The sequence below is a fragment of the Hordeum vulgare genome, chromosome 6H, assembly GCF_904849725.1.
Source record: "Hordeum vulgare subsp. vulgare chromosome 6H, MorexV3_pseudomolecules_assembly, whole genome shotgun sequence".
NCBI classification, from domain to species: Eukaryota; Viridiplantae; Streptophyta; class Magnoliopsida; order Poales; family Poaceae; genus Hordeum; species Hordeum vulgare.
This window is the reverse complement of record NC_058523.1, coordinates 523439107-523456306: the sequence shown is the minus strand read 5'-3', so window position 1 is coordinate 523456306 and position 17200 is coordinate 523439107. Positions and strand designations below refer to the sequence as shown.

The 17200-nt window shown below is 48.8% G+C and overlaps 3 protein-coding genes across 7 annotated transcripts; 1 reads left to right on the top strand and 2 right to left on the bottom strand.

Moving 5' to 3' along the window:
• Window positions 1–8690: 8690 nt before the first annotated feature.
• On the bottom strand, window positions 8691–12450 carry LOC123404070 (transcription factor TFIIIB component B''-like). 3 transcript variants are annotated; one of them, XM_045097996.1, is made up of 8 exons: window positions 12195–12450; window positions 10560–10710; window positions 10358–10458; window positions 10227–10270; window positions 9676–9844; window positions 9418–9562; window positions 9209–9324; window positions 8691–9116 (listed from the first exon to the last, which is right to left on the bottom strand). In XM_045097996.1, exons 2-8 carry the CDS (start codon window positions 10627–10629, stop codon window positions 8967–8969), a joined length of 795 nt encoding a protein of 264 aa, XP_044953931.1. In that variant the 5' UTR covers window positions 10630–10710; window positions 12195–12450; the 3' UTR covers window positions 8691–8966. The 3 variants fall into 3 exon arrangements, with proteins under 3 accessions (XP_044953931.1, XP_044953932.1, XP_044953933.1); XM_045097997.1 differs by having other exon boundaries at window positions 8691–9104; XM_045097998.1 differs by having other exon boundaries at window positions 8691–9104; window positions 9242–9324.
• Window positions 12451–12536: 86 nt separating this feature from the next.
• Window positions 12537–13950, top strand: LOC123404073. The gene is made up of 3 exons (XM_045098000.1): window positions 12537–12986; window positions 13075–13164; window positions 13725–13950. The coding sequence occupies exons 1-3, from the start codon at window positions 12552–12554 to the stop codon at window positions 13800–13802; spliced, it is 603 nt and encodes a 200-aa protein (XP_044953935.1). The 5' UTR covers window positions 12537–12551; the 3' UTR covers window positions 13803–13950.
• A 319-nt stretch (window positions 13951–14269) lies between these two features.
• LOC123404069 lies at window positions 14270–17128 on the bottom strand. 3 transcript variants are annotated; one of them, XM_045097993.1, is made up of 5 exons: window positions 16257–17128; window positions 15953–16062; window positions 15515–15874; window positions 14888–15401; window positions 14270–14610 (listed from the first exon to the last, which is right to left on the bottom strand). In XM_045097993.1, exons 1-4 carry the CDS (start codon window positions 16486–16488, stop codon window positions 14895–14897), a joined length of 1209 nt encoding a protein of 402 aa, XP_044953928.1. In that variant the 5' UTR covers window positions 16489–17128; the 3' UTR covers window positions 14270–14610; window positions 14888–14894. The 3 variants fall into 3 exon arrangements, with proteins under 3 accessions (XP_044953928.1, XP_044953929.1, XP_044953930.1); XM_045097994.1 differs by having other exon boundaries at window positions 15953–16051; XM_045097995.1 differs by lacking the exon at window positions 14888–15401.
• Between the last annotated feature and the right edge of the window lie 72 nt (window positions 17129–17200).

Here is a 17200-nt window from a genome sequence, read left to right as displayed (position 1 = left end):
TGCATATGGATGAAAGGGATGAGGTAGATAGAGTTGTCTTAGAACAATATCATATCCTTAAGAATAAACTGCCTGTTAAACTGCTTGGGGATCCACCCCCACCAAAGGGTGATCCTGTGTTCGAGCTTAAACAGTTGCCTGATACTCTTAAGTAGTAAGTAGATGATGGGTTGCTAGAGTTACAGAAGCTTAAACCCTATTTTATGCGTTGCTTCATAAGGGGCTGATATGGATCCACTAGTTTAATGCTATGGTTAGACTTTGTCTTAATTCTTCTTTCGTAGTTGCGGATGCTTGCGAGAGGGGTTAATCATAAGTGGGATGCTTGTCCAAGTAAGGGCAGTACCCAAGCGCCGGTCCACCCACATATCAAACTATCAAAGTAACGAACGCGAATCATATGAACATGATGAAAACTAGCATGACAGAAATTCCCGTGTGTCCTCGGGAGCGTTTTTCCTCCTATAAGACTTTGTCCAGGCTTATCCCTTGCTACAAAAGGGATTGGGACACTTTGCTGTACCGTTGCTACTTTTGTTACTTGTTACTTGCTACGAATCATCTCACCACACAACTACTTGTTACCGATAATTTCAGTGCCTGCAGATATTACCTTGCTGAAAACCACTTGTCAGATCCTTCTGCTCCTAGTTGGGTTCGACACTCTTACTTATCGAAAGGACTACGATTGATCCCCTATACTTGTGGGTCATCACGCACTGACCCACTCGCGGAGGCAACGGGTCCACTGGTAGACCTCCGACTGCGGCTCGCTCTTCGGCGGAGGGGGCACGACATAGTCGCCGGTGGCGGACAGCACGATGGCCTCCACGAGTTGCGCCTCATACGCCGCATCCTCCTCCTCCTCGGCCTTGCGCCGGTCTTCCTCCTCGCTCTCGCGGAGCGCGGCTGCCAGCGTCGCCTAGTAGGCGGTCTCTGCCTCCTTGTCCTCGTCGCGAACGACTCGCGGGGGCGGCGGAGGGCCTGGCTGCACGCCGCGTCGGCGCTGCTCCTCATGCTCGACCGCGAGCCGGACCTCCTAGTAGGGAGAGTCGGCCGCGTACACAGGGTTAAGCCGTTGCTCCGACGTCAGCTGTCGCCACCGGCAACTCACCTCCTCCGCATGCATCCGCGCCGACCACAGCACGGCCGACACTGGGATCCTCTCCGGATCCACATGCCAGTAGTGCGGGAGGGTCACGTTCAGGTACGGCAGCGTGATGCGGTGCTCCCAGTGCCACCGGAACATTGACACGCTCGCGAGGCCGGCGGGAAGATCACGCAGGGGTAGACGGGGTACTTGCCCTTGTCTTGGGAGGAGCCGGCCATGGTTGCTGGCTAGGGTTTGGTCGCCGACGAGGGAGCGGAGAGGTGGCGAGATGGGAAAGGGGGGTCTCGAAGCAGATGAGGCCGAACCCCATCGTACGCTCGGATTAAAAAAGGCCGACCACGGTCGCTGACACGTGGATCCATGAAGGGTAGCCGTCATTAATTAAGTTGATCACGGGTAGTTGGACGACCGGCGAGTGTGGATGGGGCGGACACCGAGAGTGCGCGCTCGCGTCCGCGTCAATGCATTCTAGTCTTAAATTTGGGTCAAAAATGGATCGACGTGGACGCGAAGCGGACGCATTTTGAAAATGGTTCCGTGCGTTGGGCCATCACATTTGTGTGTGTGGATGCAAAGAAACGGCGACAGACGAAATGGGTCATGGAGTTGCTCTTAGAATTCCTACCACATGAAATTTCTTTCGCCAGAAAGGCTCTTCAACTTGTGCATCCTGAACACACACATCTTACTTAGAAGAAGTTGAACCGCACGACCCAAATAGGCATGCATTTTATTCGTTTTTTGTCTGTTTAGGTCGCTTATCTGTTTGTCCATGTCCACTTTTGTGTTTGGATCGATCGATACGCTTCATGGAAGGCACGTGCATTTCGTGCATGTCCACGTCAGCATTCTGTCCAACACCTGGTGAATGAGGAACCCTCCCCCCCCCCCCCCCCCCAGCTTGACTTTGCGCCACCGCCCCACCCCGAAACTCGCCCCGTCGGGCCCGTTCCCTGCCCATGCCCCACCAGCTCGCCTCTACGCCGTCACCCCGTCCCGCAGCTCGCCTCGCCACCCGTCCGTGCCTCGTGCGCTCGCGAAGCGAACATGATTTAAAAACGACACTTTACGTTGGATCATTATTTTTATCCATGATGTCCAAAATGGCAATGACCGTATGAAACGTGTCATCCGGTTGGAGTTGCTCTTAACCTGGTGCGTGCACGCAGCTGTACGCGCTCACCGTGAACAGCCGAGCGGTTGACCTCACACAGGAACCCACTACAGAGGTATACACACACACAGAGACGAGTACACGCGGGCGGATACACATACACCGCCCAATCCATTCTAGCCCGACATGTACGCTAGCCGACGCACATGCACGCAGACCAGCAGCACGACACCACACTCCCGATGAGCACTACTAGCACCACAACAACCCAACCCCCGAAGGCCCGAGCTCGCCGTACATGCCTCGCGCTGGCTGCCGCGACTCTAGGCGCAAAGCGAAACCGCCCAAAACAGCCACGCGCATACATGGACCGGCGTACGCACGCACCAACCGGCATGGCATGCCGTGCACAGTAGTGAGAACCCACGCACTGCCTGCCCTCGGGTCGGTCGGTCCATCCATCCATGATCCATCAGCCAACGTAGGCTACTAACATGGGCAGCAGCAGCAGCAGCCAGCAGCTAGCAAAGAAATCTTTATGCCCTCGGAGGCGAGGCGCCTTCGCGCGCAGCTTCCCTTCCCTTCCCTTCCATGGGCCGCGCGGCGCACGGCGGTGGGGGCACGCGACGGCGACGGCGACGGCGACATAAATGGCTGGACTGGACGCACGGACAGCCAACCAGCCGGTCCGGCGGTACTCCTACTACGTACGTACGGTCTTATGGATTCGGTCATCATTAAGTAAGTAGGTAGGTTACGTCCGTCCGTCGCTGCCATGGGATCGGGATCGGGGTCGGGCTTGCTAGCTGGAGCCGCACTGGCGTCCGGCTGCGGCAGCATGCCAAAACGCGTCGAGGGGAGGGGGGGCAGCCAGCAGCTGAGCTGATGCGGTGATGATGCCGACCGGTGCGATGCTTGGGGCAGGTTCCGGATGGCGACGGGTGACGCTGACGTAGCTTCGCGTAGGACGTGTACGTGTAGGACCGATCCGTCCGTTGGACCGAGGATATTTCCATCTCCCCGGCCGCTGTTTAATTGGGATCAGAGTATCATGTCCGGGTTTAGCTGGCTGGAGCCTTGTGTCCTCATACCACCACCTTACGTGTACGTACGTGTACCGGTGTGCATGTACGTGTACGTGTACGTGGAGGCACATCTTCAGATTCTCGGCGTGTACAGTATGTACATGCGCTGTGTGTCGCCCCGATCGACCAGCCAGCGTACGCGTGCTAACCACAACTGTTGGTACGACTAACTTAAGGCTGCGCGTATCGTACAAGCACGAGATCCGCAATGTTAATCATGCATGCATGCATGATGGAGGACGATACCATTGCGGCCGGCTCGATCGTGCATGCCAGGTGCATCGTACAGTGACCCAGCGTACGTACTACATCTCAAGGCAGGTATAGGTAGGTCGCAAGGCTCGACCCGGTCGTATACATAACATGATTGCGAAGCTCAGATTAACAACACGTGCATCTACGCTTGCACACTCACGGACATCGGTCGAGTGAAAAGACGCTTCTCAGAAAAGAAAAAAAAGGCAGGAAATCCACTACTCCAGGGCGGTGGCGTTCGTACGTGCATCGTCAACCTTAAAAATCAAAAATAATTAAATCTATACGTAACTCACACTCACACGGCGGTACACAAAAAGTGTGGAAGGAGACGGTGCTAGCTAGGCTGTCAGTGTAATTCCGGCACGAGGGGAACGAGGTTCTCGAATTCTCGACCCATCGGGCCAATTATAACGGCGCACGCACGACGGACGACACGACACCACAGGGGTGGTTTTCATTCATGAGAAAATCCGAGAAAAAGCGCGTGTATAGATTCAGTTCTTTTGACTTAATCTTCAAAAATTACTGTTCGGAAAATTCTAGCCAGCCCTTTAAAAAAATCTTTTATTTTATACTACTATCTTTACTGGATGATGCTATTGTGTTTAAATTGCCACTAGGACCACGCTGCAACAGGGCCAAAACAAAGCCTTTCCGTTTTGTTCCCCACCCTAATGTCACCGCGAGCCGTGAGATCCCCTCCACCCCACGCCGCCGCCTTCTCAGACAGGCCACCCTAGTCCTGTGCAACCGGACCACCACCCTACGTCGCCGTTGCCCGTTTTCCTTCTTTCCATACCGTGGGGTCGCCACATCTCGACGCCTCTTTGCCCGACCACCCTGCTCCTACGCCGTCGGGCCACCTCCCCGTGCCACCGGGCTGCCACATCTTGCTGCCTCACCACCCGGACACCCTACTCCTGTGTTGCCACCGTCCATTCTCCTCGTCTTCGTCCCACCGAGTCGCCACATCTCAAATCCTCCCCCACCCGCACACCCTGCTCCTGCATCGCCATGCTGCCACCCTGCGCCGCCGCAACCCCTTTTCCTCCCCTTTCCGCCGGGCCGCCACATCTCGACGCCTCTCCGCCCGACCACCCTGCTCTTGCGCCGTTGGGCCGCCACCCCTTCTCCATTTCAATATAGGGGCGTTTCACACAATTTTAACATACAACTCATACAACAATTACATGCTAGAATTACAGAAAAGAACTGAACACACAATTCGATGGCCAGACGATTCAATGGATGGTTTTTCAGAATTATGGTTATGAGGAATTATAAGATGAAAAGAACTAGCCCGTATTCGAGAGAGATGGAAAGTGAGTAAAGGAGATGCTGCATGCCGGGCCGATCGACCTTGACTGTGTGTGTCCTCGGCACGGTCGGAGCGGAGTGGAGTGGTGTTGGACCCGATCGAGCAGCCCGGTCGGTCGTGGGCACAGGCAGCTGCATGCATGCTGCACCGCGCACCGTACCGTACGTGACGCAGAATCTCGTGTGGGGAATATGTATGGGACGGGTGGCGCTAGGCTGCTAAGTCTCCGTGTGCACGCGAGCGTCATGTGATTGGTCCAAGGAGGAGACCGGGACCGGCCGGAGAAGAAACATGGATGGTTTCTCCCATGAGTCCATGACGACTACGGTTGGAGAAATGTTGGAGACGCCCTAGCTAGCTAGCTTGGGACCAGAAGAGAAGATAACATACACTAGCTTCCTTGCGGTTTGGTCGATCGTGCAGTGTACGTACCCTTGTGTGGTGAACTAGCGACCGGTTAGAGCATCTCCAGCCGCGCCTCAGAACATCCTTCCAAACGCTTTTTTAAATCGTCGGCGTTAAAAAAAATCGCCCGGTCACGTTTCTAGAACGTCGTTTTTCGTTGAGGCCTGTTGGAGATGCTCGTGGTACCGCAAGTGATTCAGTAATTGTTGTATGTGATTAACTATGGGGCCGGGCGGGGCTGGGTTGTGTTGGTCATGGACGGCGCCGGCCACTAGTTATTACGTGCAGGAGGCCAGGATCTAGCTATAGCTATAGCCATAGCTAGGTGGTCAAAGTGTACAGAGTCCGGTGTGCCATTCTCCTACTACTATCCTAGCATGAAATGACAAGAAAAATGGTGTGCATGCATGCACCATTCGCAGCTAGACAGGCTGCACTCCTGGTGCAAAAGCCCGCCTGCCGACGCCTTCGACACATATCATATCAAAGCACCTTTCCAAGCATGATTAATTAAGAAACCCCGGTTGAAGATCCAGGCACGAAAAAGGAATAGAGAAAAAGAGAGTAGATAATTGCCGGTAAACGCACACACACGTCACCCGCAGATACTCCAGCAAGACAGCTGGGGGCAGGGGACAGGCAGTCTCCGATCATCAGTAAATCTTCCCCGAAATCCAGGACGGTCAAAAGAGACCGAGACCAAGAGCGAACGAAGGCAGGCAGGCGCCCAAAGAGACAGCCTGCCCCCATTTTTCAAACAAAGATTAACCCGGTATATATGCTGCATCAGACCCCGCTGTCCACGCACACACTCGAGTACTTGATCCACCCCACAGCGTATACACTATATACCATACACCACGACGTTGCTTTCGGACCTTATCTTCGATACACACACATCACCACCGGTTCTTACCACTACACGCAGCACCCGTCCACCTCACACACACAGTTGTCCCTCCGTCCGAAGAAGAAGCCGGTCTCTGAGATGTCATCAAACCAAGCCAAGCCGATCCAAACCAGACGTGTAAGACGACGATCGTAATAAATAACGAGGGAACAGAACAAAAAGCTGAGCTGCGTGTGCGTGGCGCCCCCACGCACGGCGACGCGGTTTCGCGGCCGGCCAGCCTAGCTCGCACAAGAGGAAAACGAAACCTCCGATACTCTAAACATGAATGAATGCGCGACGCCGTCGATCGCTTTTACTACTGGCCAGCGGCGGGCAAAGGATCGTCAAAGGGAGCAGCAGCAGCGGGGTGGGGGGAGATGGACAGCGGCGACGAAATCTTTACGTGCGACAGCCTGCCTCGAGGCAAGGAGCTGGAGTGCATTAGGAGCGGGGGACACCGAGCATGCCCGGGAAGCTTCCTTACTTCCTCCTGAGTATTACTCTACTCTACTATACTTACTTATTATTCGTCTGAGTGATAGGATCTCGTTTTTATTTTCTACCCGCGCGTGTGTGGGTGTGGAGGGGGGGACACGTTAACCTGCCTGCCGAGACGCCACCTCAATGGGAGCGGTCTGGCTTGAGTGATCTTGTAGTAACTCGCAAGGAAACGCAACTAATCCGTATGCGAAAGCAACTTTTTTCGTTGCTGACCCGGCTCTTTTGACATGACGAAAATATCTACAGCCTATCCAAAACAACAATTCGAATATCCAACGATTACCTTTTCGTACATGTAAAGTTCGATTCAGCTTTACAACTGTCACAAAAAAAAAAGACCATAGAATTACCACACTGAAGATTTAACCGATGCCTAATCCCCCTTGACTATATCCTCACTGGTTGATGACTATCTTCTCACGAATTCATTTCAGAGTTGAAAAAATCAGCACACATCAAACACTTTAGGAGACCTCAGTGTAGCACCAAAAGATTCCAGTAAAAAAGGGGGGCTCACTGTAAGTAAAAAATATTGGCACATTGCCTGCATCTTTGTTCGAGCACTAGGGCCACTACATATGTCGCACTTCCTCACGGGAAGAAGTTGTTACTAGTGCTTAACAGCCGATCGACAGGCGCAGGCATATATTCTGGAACCTCAAAGGAAGATAGTGAAAGTAAGATTTGCATCGGTTGCTCTTGCTCCAACTGAATCAGCAAAATACATAGTAAAATTCCTAGCACAGGCACCATAGTGCACACCATCTACACGATGTAATCCGTGAAAAGATGCTGGAGATTATGAAACCACGATGGTTTACAGGTGAACATAGCACCCAATCAGCACAAGTGTCTAAAAGAACACCTGGACCGCATATGCGCTTATTTTTGTACAATGGAACACGTACATACGCTGATCCGAAATTTCGAATGGAATCAAATGTCAGCGATTGCCGCAAATCAATATTCACATGGCGAAGGATCGCCAATTCTATCCCAAGATTCATGAACGGCCAAGATACATCTTCTGAATTTCTGATATAACAAGAAAATCGATGCTGGTTTTCACCGGCAAGTTGGTGTCGAGAATCGGCCGATTTTTCTGCATGAGACAAAGAAGCCCCACAACGCCATCATGCCATGGCCATTAGCCAGCAACCACAGACGGTAGCAGATTGGCCTTTCAGTAGCTTTCGTCGCCGATCCCTTTCCTTTTATTTCTTGCAACAAACACATCAAAGTGGTGCTGACAAGCGCATTTCTCAGTCAACATCAGTCCTTCTCACCACCAGTGTTTCAGAATCGGTAGACAATTGCATTGCATGACAGACTGTTATTATGCATCACCGGAGGATTAGAAAAAAAGCATTACAGAGAACACAGGGACACGTCGATGTTACGTTGCGTCCCGTCACAGTAATCCATCTTTTTCGCAGCGGAAAACGCGTCTTGGCACAAAATATTCTCTTTTCTACATCAAAGATTTTTAGTGTTCCGGACATGGAGCACACATACTGAATATGGACGACCTGGTCTGCCTCCAGTCCCTGTTACCAAGCAGATGTCTTATTCTTCAGTTTAATGGATCATGACATTTGTTCTGGCAACCACTCTCTTGCCTGTATATCGCAGAGTTCTTCGTTAAGGGACACGTAGGAGAGAACGCGCGACAAAATGTGTATTTTCAGCTGTACTGTACAACACACTTACAATACAAGATGTTGACACATATATAGTGGTACTCAAGTACCGTAAACACGTGGAGTTGACAGCTTGATTATACTTTAACTACATGACATCCTGCAATAACCCTTTTCCGTGCATTTTGTTATCAGATGCAAATTTTGATGCGCCAGCAGAAGGCTACACCTTGTGACCTCGTTAGCAGCACAACTCCCAGACTGCATGAGACATGCTGCGGATAAGTAAAGTATCTGCATATGCATCGCGTAGATATGTGTTTGGCAAAACCTCACATATTTGATGTCTGATGTGCTACCAACAGATTCCAAATTCAGTACCTTCAGACCGCAAAATATGGTTACCAGCCTGCTCCTGTGGCTATTACAGAATGAATACGGCGTTGCTATGCAACACCGACGTTCTGTTCAGTGAATTGTAAATGCAAAAGTAGAATAAGCTTGTATTCGGCATCATAACAACTGTACTATTTGCATCTAATCCCGTGAGCAAACGTATCTGAGACAGGACATGTCCTTAGCACATTGGCAGAATAATGAGACCCTGCACCATTTCTGCTAATTTTCATCATGATTATCGTCCTAGTACCAATCAAAAACATCCAGATCCAGGTCATCATCAGCATTCCCAGAAACATGCTCCCCCTCTCTGACCTCAGATTGGTGCGTGCCCAGCTCTTTATCTGACCAATTTGAATCACCCTCTTCCTCCATGAGATCCTGCAACACATGCTTAAAACAGAAAAATAGAGAAATAATGTAAATGAGATGAATTCAGTATTAAACACTGTGTGTGTGTGTGTGTGTTTCAGAAAGGAAAGAACCTCATTTCCAGTGTCTACTTCAATTGATGCAACCTCTTGTTTATGTGTACTGTTGATGTCCCTCGGCAGATCTTCGATGTTGAGCTGCTTGATTACTTGTTTTAAATACAAATTATCTGTATGCAGTTGTAAAACAGAAGCATTAAGTTGAGAAAAAAAAATCACATATCAGAAATATTGGCCAGACCACTTATAAAGCAATTGCTAACCTCTTGAGCGATGAAGTATAGCGTCATGGACTCGCATTGGATGTTTTTTCTCCTCAGTTTTAAACTTCTGCCGCATCTGATCACGGGTCTTATCAGGGAATAGCTGCTGTATCATTGCAAAATCACTACCGAACTGTTGAAGACCCTGGACCAGAACAGATAAAAACGTTGAAGTTTCCCATAGGCAAGCCAAAACATCAGCATGAAAAAGGTATATTAAACATGAAAATGTTGCCTGGGTAATTGATTTCTCAATACCTGGTAAAACAAATCAGTGTCAGATTTTGACCATTTGGCACGTGTTTGTTTGTTCATGTAGGAATGGTAATTCAGCTTGGTTGGATTTTCTAGCCCGTGGTTCTCTGTTCTGTCATTGTCATAGTTCTCTCCAAAAGGATCAAAACTGTTGGTATCTCCAAACTGGGAGCTGATGTGAAAAGATATCAACAAAGAACAGGACGTGTGAAAAATCAGTAGAAAATGTGATTGAAGCAGTACACCAGCCCATTAAATATAAGAATACAAACTTATATGCTAGAGCAAAGAACTGCAGCAGCATGCAAGTTCAAAAGACCAATTTGAAACAGTAAAGTATCTCCATGATAAAATAGTTTGCAAATCAGTCTCTAGCATTATTGTCAATGAATGGTTATTTTACTACACTTTAGGTAAATATATCTGGATAGAAAATAAGAAATACTCTAGTTCTCCCCAACTACAATTATTTAGGTACAGAAGAGTAGCAGTCAAACATGAGATAGAGAAAATATCCATGCATGAATAAATGAAGTGAAAAAAAGAGAGCACACCTTTGATTAGAGGATGATGATGGTCCTGACGGAATTGTTTTACTCTAGGAAAAGCCAAAACAAAATCAGGAAACAACAGCACAATAATGTTTCATAAACAGAACCACCAGCTGTGTCTCAACCCAGCTCACCTTAATACGCTCTCTAGCCTCTTGTAACAACATGAGATGCATCACACTTAGCTTCATGTGATCAATCTCATGATCAGGTTTTTGCAGTAAATATTTGACTTCTGAAACAACAAAGGCAAAAAATACAAGAGATAAGAGCTCATATCATGTACAACCAATGCTTGGTTATTTGGGTGCCGTTGTGGTTTTAGCCAGATGATACCTTTTGTTCTTTTTTGACGAACTCTGTGAGTAAGCTTCTTGTCAGGCCGTTCTGTCAATGTATCTTTCATGGCTCTCTTACGACCAGGTGGTGATACTTCACTTTTGTTTTCTGCTAGTTCTTCTCAGGTAGTTCTGATCTATTGGAAATCCTTTGAAACATGGGAGAGTGAATTAGAGAAATTTGCTAAACTAACCCATAACAAAAAGCTCCCCACTTGTGCCAAGAGGTCCTGGGTTCGAACCAGCCTCTCTGCATTGCACTGTAGCAGGGGTAAGACTAGGTTCCTATAATCCCTCCCCACACCCCACCTTGTGTGGGAGCTTCTATGCACTGGGTCTGTCCTTTTAACCCATAACAAAAAGCCCACACTTGAGAAGAATCAAGCAGCAGCAGAGCAGTGGTTGCTCGTGGGGCACCACATTGGGAGCTCCGGTGTTCACTGGGGCAAATATTGAGCTGTCTACTTTAGACATAACTAGTTTTCTAACTATGTGGACAATAATATAAATTATCTGGCAATTGAAGACAATAGCCTACTTCATTTTCTTTGGCTGAACAATACACCACTATGCCCTTCAATATAAACATATCCCTTCCAGAAACACTAGACTGCAAAATTACAGAACAACCATAGATTTGCCACAACAATGCTAGGGTCCAATTCTAGTAACACTGAGGTCGAATTCTAGGTTTATATTTATCACAAACAACTTACTAGCCACAAAAAGTTAACCATATCCTCTATGAGAGCCTTCATGAGAGAGTAACCCAAGCCCCCCCCCCCCCCCCATTGCAACTCCGACTACTCAGTGGAAATAATATGAAAGTTTATCCTTACACCAGATAGCAACACCAGCTGGTTGCTAAGTATGAATCTCAGACTCTATACAAGCAACACAGAAAAATTGGGAACTACTCCGTACAAACCACCTTTAAGCCCTCAGTTCCTATTTGAACTCCATATAACAACTAAAGCATTCCATATTTATCGGGTTCTACCATAAAAGAACAGGACGGTAATCGGGAATTATCACCTCTGTTCCGAATTATAAGATGTTTTGGATATTTCAATATGGACTGCATACAGACTGAAATGAGTGAATAAGCACACTAAACCGCGTCTATATACATCAGATTCAGAGAAGAGTTACAACATCTTATAATTCGGAACGGAGGGAGTACAAGCCAGGTAGTTACAACATCAGTCCTCAGTTCCTACTGGAATCTGTATATACTACCAAGTTACTGACTAACGCATTGTAAATTTATTGAGTACTACAAAAGAACAGGATGGAAATTTTGATTATCATCCAAACAAAGAACATGTATACCATCCACCAAAAGAAATGCAGACAGCGTGCTCTCCTCTGCACTCGTCCCGACGCCATCCTATCAACCTAATTTCGCGTGCATATACAGAGATAAAGTAAAGCTAACCAGGGAACATAATCCCATCCACCACACCGACTAAATCAGCATGCTGCCAAAGCCCAATATCGGAGCCACCTCCAAGAGAGATCTACGGTCTAACGAGGCTGCTATGAAATATTTACTCACACTATTCGTAGTTCCATTTCATGCATGTGTGTATGAAGATGAGTACAAGTCAAGAAAACGCGAACAGAAACTTACCAGATCAAACGAACATAAGTAGACTGCGACCAAATCCGAGCCCGTGAAGCTGGGACGGCGGCGGCCAGTGGCGCAACAGAATGGAGAGGGAGGCAGTTGAGGGAGCGACGTGTGGGTGGGGCCGGTGGACGGAGCCGCCGAGCACCCACCTGAGGTCCGATGAACGCGGCGCGAGAGGGGAGGTGGGGCAGGGGCGGTCGTAGCGGCGGCGAGCGGTGGCGTCCGTCCACGGCGGCGGTGAGCGGAGGGGGGGAAAGTAGTGGCTACGGCGTCGTCCGTCGTCTGGCGCAGCGAGGCTTCTGGCCCATCACAACAATAAGCCCATAAGAGATAGTTCTCGTAAAGGCTTCTGGCCCAATGCTTCGCTCATTCGGCCCGTGGGCTATACACCGGTCACCTTCGGCCGCGGCCGCGGCCCATGCCGCCGTGCGCCTCATCCGCGCCCCGTCGTCAGTCAGCGACGGGACCGAGCCGCCGAGCACCCACCCACCGGAGCGAGCCTGCCCAACGATGACCATCATGGCGGCGGCGGCGGCGATATCCGCGCTGCTCCCGCGCGCCGCGGCCGTCCGCATCGTGGCGCCGCGCGCCCGGCCGGCCGCGGCCGCGGCCGCGTCCCGCCTCCTCTGCGCCGCGGCGGCGGGGGAGGCGTCGAGCTCGCCCCCGGCGCCCCGGAGGCTGGTGCTCTACACCAAGCCGGGGTGCTGCCTCTGCGACGGCCTCAAGGAGAAGCTCCACGCCGCCGTCCTGCTCGCCGGCACCCCCTACTCCCTCGCCTCCCTCGAGCTCCAGGCGAGCAAACCCAGAACCAGTCCGTAATCTCTTTCTCGCGCTGACAATGCCGATGCTTACTTTTGGGGTGCTGGACTAATTCGATCAGGAGAGGGACATCACGACGAACCCGGAGTGGGAGCGGCTGTACCAGTACGAGATCCCGGTGCTGGCTAAGGTGCTCCCCGACGGCACCGAGGTATCCACCGATCCGCTCGCGATTCACCCTTTCTTTTGCCATGTTTTCAGCTACGCAATTTAAGCTTGCACATAGCCAAATTATGATACCAGCATACAGTATCCATCTGGCTGTATAAATGTCTCAGTTCGATGAACGAAAGCAGGCAGAGGTTATGCTTCGCTGGTTCACTGTAGTTGGTACACTTGCCACAGATAATAAAATCATAGCTTCGTTGTTCGATGAAGAATTATTAACATATCACGATATGTTTGGCTAGCGCAAACTTGATAGAGGTATACCGTATACCACACATTTGCGCCTTGACCTGCACGCGCTTATAATAAGATCACTCCAGACAAATCAGCATTCTTTGAAAAGATAATCCGATGGTGAAGACAAGGAATTCTCTCTTACTCCAGCTCGCCTAAAGACCATTCCTTATTGGTATTTGATAGATCTTTCGATCATTGTGATGATACATTATTTGTGAGAGTTACCCCCTCGGTGTTTTATTACTCTATAGGATTGATTGTTTGGAATATTATCAACTGATGTAAATGTGACTACTCATATTACAGGAAATACTTCCGAGGCTGTCTCCCCGGCTAACTGTGGAGCTCATACAGAAGAAAGTATCCAGCGTCTTTGATCAGTAAGGATACAATTGTACTTCAAAAGTTCAATCGTCAGCTTTGCATTTAGGATTGAGCTGTAAGAGTGCCAATAGGTGATACGGTTGGTGTAATTTTCCTTGGTTGTAAGTCGCAACCCATGATTTTCAATTGCTTAATTTTTGTTGTTGTACATTTTGCTTGGTTTACGCTTGGCTTCTTAATATCGAATTCATATAGAGAGACATCCAAAATACTTGTTTTCGTTCTCAGAGAGATATAAAATGTTTTTTTTCTGTGTGTGTGTGTGTGTGTGGTGGGGGTCGGGGGGAGGGGTTTTCTCTTGTAAACAAGTGAAAGACTTTTATGCAAGGAGCATTTATGGAACATCTGACTCATAAGCAAGATTCAGGCTAGTAAATCTGAATCGTCTGGAGATGAGAGCATTTGTCCAAGGGGCTCTTGGAGATAAGAGCAATGTCTGGCGTATACAAATGCATGAGCTGCCTGGGGAAAAAATGGTTATCTGAGCAGATAAACAACTAAGAACATATCTTTAGGAACATTGGCCAGCCACCTTTGTAACTGTAACCTGCTAATTCTACTATACATGGACCTTGGGATTTATCTGGCTTTCATGTGAGTACAAAATAGGACATTAGTTTAAGCATAGAATTGCTACATCCCAAATTCCCAACCTTGGTGCAACTCGCGATATGTTATCTAAGTGTTGCACTGTGATATAAGCTGCAAAATAGTCTTTAACATGCAAATTCTAATCTGCTCGAGGCTGAGAGGCCTGCTTTTGTAGAATTCCAATTGGAACTTCAATCTTGCTTGACTGTACAAGTACCTGGAGAAAATTCAACATAAAAATAATAATCAGACCAGTATACCTTCATGAATGTGTCCAAATTCCTTTGTTCATATCATGCAGCCTCTTTTTTAAAATGTTTTAAAGGGTTAGGTGAATGCATTCTTTATTTTATAATTAGCAATGGTAAACTAAGAGATGAACGTATTGGTGTATTCCATATTATATTATTATTGCCAAGATACATATTATTCTTATAAATATATCAAACAATTTAATAACTGCATCGATGAATCCGAAAGCATTTTATTTTTACCTTATTACTATGGTTGGGATGATGGCGCAATGGAGGTTGGTGCTGCCATTGCATTGCCACTTTGCTTGTGCCCAGGCCCATTCCCGCTATGACGCTGTGTTGGTAATTGAAGAGAGGCTGTCACTGGGGGAAGTCGCATTAACATGCGATGTGGATTGGTTGCATTTAGTTTCATCCAAGCAGGGCATGAACAATGTGCACAAGGATTGGTTGTACTTGGCTGTGAATATGGAGGCATGGAAGGGGATGACATTGGCGTTGGAGATGAGCTAGGAGCAAATGATGGAACGAGGGCTTTCAGACGCGGAGCCAACTTGAGATCCTTGATTCTACCAAAAACCGATGTGTCTAGGCCAAGGTTCCATGAACTTGATTCTGTGATGATTTCAGCTAGCTGTTTCAGCCTCCCTATTTGTTCGTAAATGCCGCGATCATCTGGGGACAGGGAAACTTGAACTATAACTGGTGGGGCAATCGTTGAGCCATTCTTATTTGTTAGATCTATGTGTATGTCCTGCATGTAGATAGCATGTTGTCACTTTATGGCATGATCTTCTAGGAAAGATGTTAATCAGAAGAAGGGAAATAACATACGAGATATAGAAAAGAGGGAAGCTCATATGGTACCTCACCCAGTAAATGCCCAAGATCCTCCTTCATTTGGTCAATCAGTCCCCTCAATTGGCGAATGCTCATGTCAAGCGTGACATTGAAAACAGGCCGCGCAACTTGTGGAATGAAATTATGTTGTAGGGGTTCAAGTTCTATCGTGATCCCTCCTGGGAACCCAAGCATCTGTACGCACAACGGATCTCCGAAAACCGTCGGTGTCAGCGATAAATTCAGCTGCTGAAGCGTAAGCTGGATCAAGTTTTTCCTCAATGCGTGCATGGATCGTGTGCTTATAAAGGTGTTTATTGGGTCAGGAAGAACATCAAATTCTACCACGGTGCAACTCATGAATAATGCCTGCATAGAGACGGAAACCTGCAGAATTGCCCCGGTCAGTATTCAGTAAATCTTCTTGAGTGGCTTTATTAATTTGGGTTGGTAGTGGTGGCATACCTTAGTGTTGGGTACTCCAATTTGACGGTTGATCTCTTGTTGCAGCTCGGCGGCATGTGGAGCGAGTTCCGCGAGTGGCCTCAACAAGATGAAACCAGCCTGAATTTCATCTGGAGAAGTGAATGTTTTGTCGTCAAAAGATAAGAACTGCTGACTGTTGTAGCAGATTGTTGGCTATGGTTGATTGCTGAAGGAGGTTCTCGTTTTTCACTATCTAGATTCATGACATGTTTCCTATCGAAGACATGGAGCTGTGGAAGGCACGCATGGCTGGAGGTAGCTGAAAACTGGCGCCGAAGATTACCGATGAGTGTGCCGGGGTCATCAGGCAAGCAGTTCCCCGGTGATCGGAGATGAAGGAGCATGAAGAAGGCCGAGAGGAAGACGACGACGCCGAGGACCAACGCGACGACGCACTTTGCGCTGAGCGCCGCGCCCACTTGAGCGGCGCATCGGCGAAGCGCGGAGCCGTTGCTGCTGGTTGACGTATCCGGGAGGTGTCCAGCCTGCTCAGGGTCACCGGCTTTCTTGCCCATGGCGAGCGCATCTGCCACAGCCACAGGTCTCTCTGGCTCCGAGGCTACTACTCAGTGCAGGTAGAGACCATCAGACCGGGAGGGGGACTGCTGAGGCTGCGTTGCGTCCGGGATCAACCGGAAGGCCGGCGGTGGGTGCTCGCCGTGGCCGCACCGGTGACGTGAACGGGGCAGTAGACCAGTAGAAAATCAAAGCTGGAGGGCAGTAGTAAAACCGAAAATCAGGCCTTGTGAACACCGGTGAGTGGGTGTTGGGGACGGCGGATGGGAGTTGGGAAGGGTGACACAGCATAGGCCGGCTGTTTTGACTTTTGCTCGTGCTTGCAACTTGTTCTATAATTTGGTTTGTTTTCTTGCCAGAAGTGTTCTTGTTGGCATCTGAAATCATCATCGTTTGTTTTTGCCATATGTTAATATCGCCCCTCCCCTTGGATCTCGACGTTTTTTTTTTGCTTGTTAGCTTCATTTTGTTCGCGTTCATATCTGCTCGGGCGTGTAGTTTTGTGCCAGTGGAGTCCGAAAGCAAGGCCAGTTAGCAAGGGTTGCTACCATAAGCGTACAAGGACGCGTCATGTGAACAATGGCATGCTACTAAAATGATTACCGGTGGTTACAAAGGCAGCAATCTGATTTCTTTTTCGCAACCACCAACTGTTCTTTTATAAAGAGATACGGCACAGGACTAACACCACGGTTTACATTACGATCCGTC

What these genes read in the sequence shown, in the direction of transcription:
- LOC123404070 (XM_045097996.1), bottom strand. Translation starts at nt 10,629, where the DNA reads ATGAAAGATACATTGACAGAACGGCCTGACAAGAAGCTTACTCACAGA. An exon ending in AGGCTAGAGAGCGTATTAAG is followed by an intron (nt 10,271 to 10,357) that starts GTGAGCTGGGTT and finishes GGCTTTTCCTAG; the next exon opens with AGTAAAACAATTCCGTCAGG. An exon ending in TCATCATCCTCTAATCAAAG is followed by an intron (nt 9,845 to 10,226) that starts GTGTGCTCTCTT and finishes TTTTCACATCAG; the next exon opens with CTCCCAGTTTGGAGATACCA.
- LOC123404073 (XM_045098000.1), top strand. Translation starts at nt 12,552, where the DNA reads ATGCTTCGCTCATTCGGCCCGTGGGCTATACACCGGTCACCTTCGGCC. An exon ending in TCGCCTCCCTCGAGCTCCAG is followed by an intron (nt 12,987 to 13,074) that starts GCGAGCAAACCC and finishes TAATTCGATCAG; the next exon opens with GAGAGGGACATCACGACGAA. An exon ending in TGCTCCCCGACGGCACCGAG is followed by an intron (nt 13,165 to 13,724) that starts GTATCCACCGAT and finishes CTCATATTACAG; the next exon opens with GAAATACTTCCGAGGCTGTC.
- LOC123404069 (XM_045097993.1), bottom strand. Translation starts at nt 16,488, where the DNA reads ATGGGCAAGAAAGCCGGTGACCCTGAGCAGGCTGGACACCTCCCGGAT. An exon ending in TGACCCCGGCACACTCATCG is followed by an intron (nt 16,063 to 16,256) that starts GTAATCTTCGGC and finishes TCACTTCTCCAG; the next exon opens with ATGAAATTCAGGCTGGTTTC. An exon ending in TTGGGCATTTACTGGGTGAG is followed by an intron (nt 15,402 to 15,514) that starts GTACCATATGAG and finishes ATCTACATGCAG; the next exon opens with GACATACACATAGATCTAAC.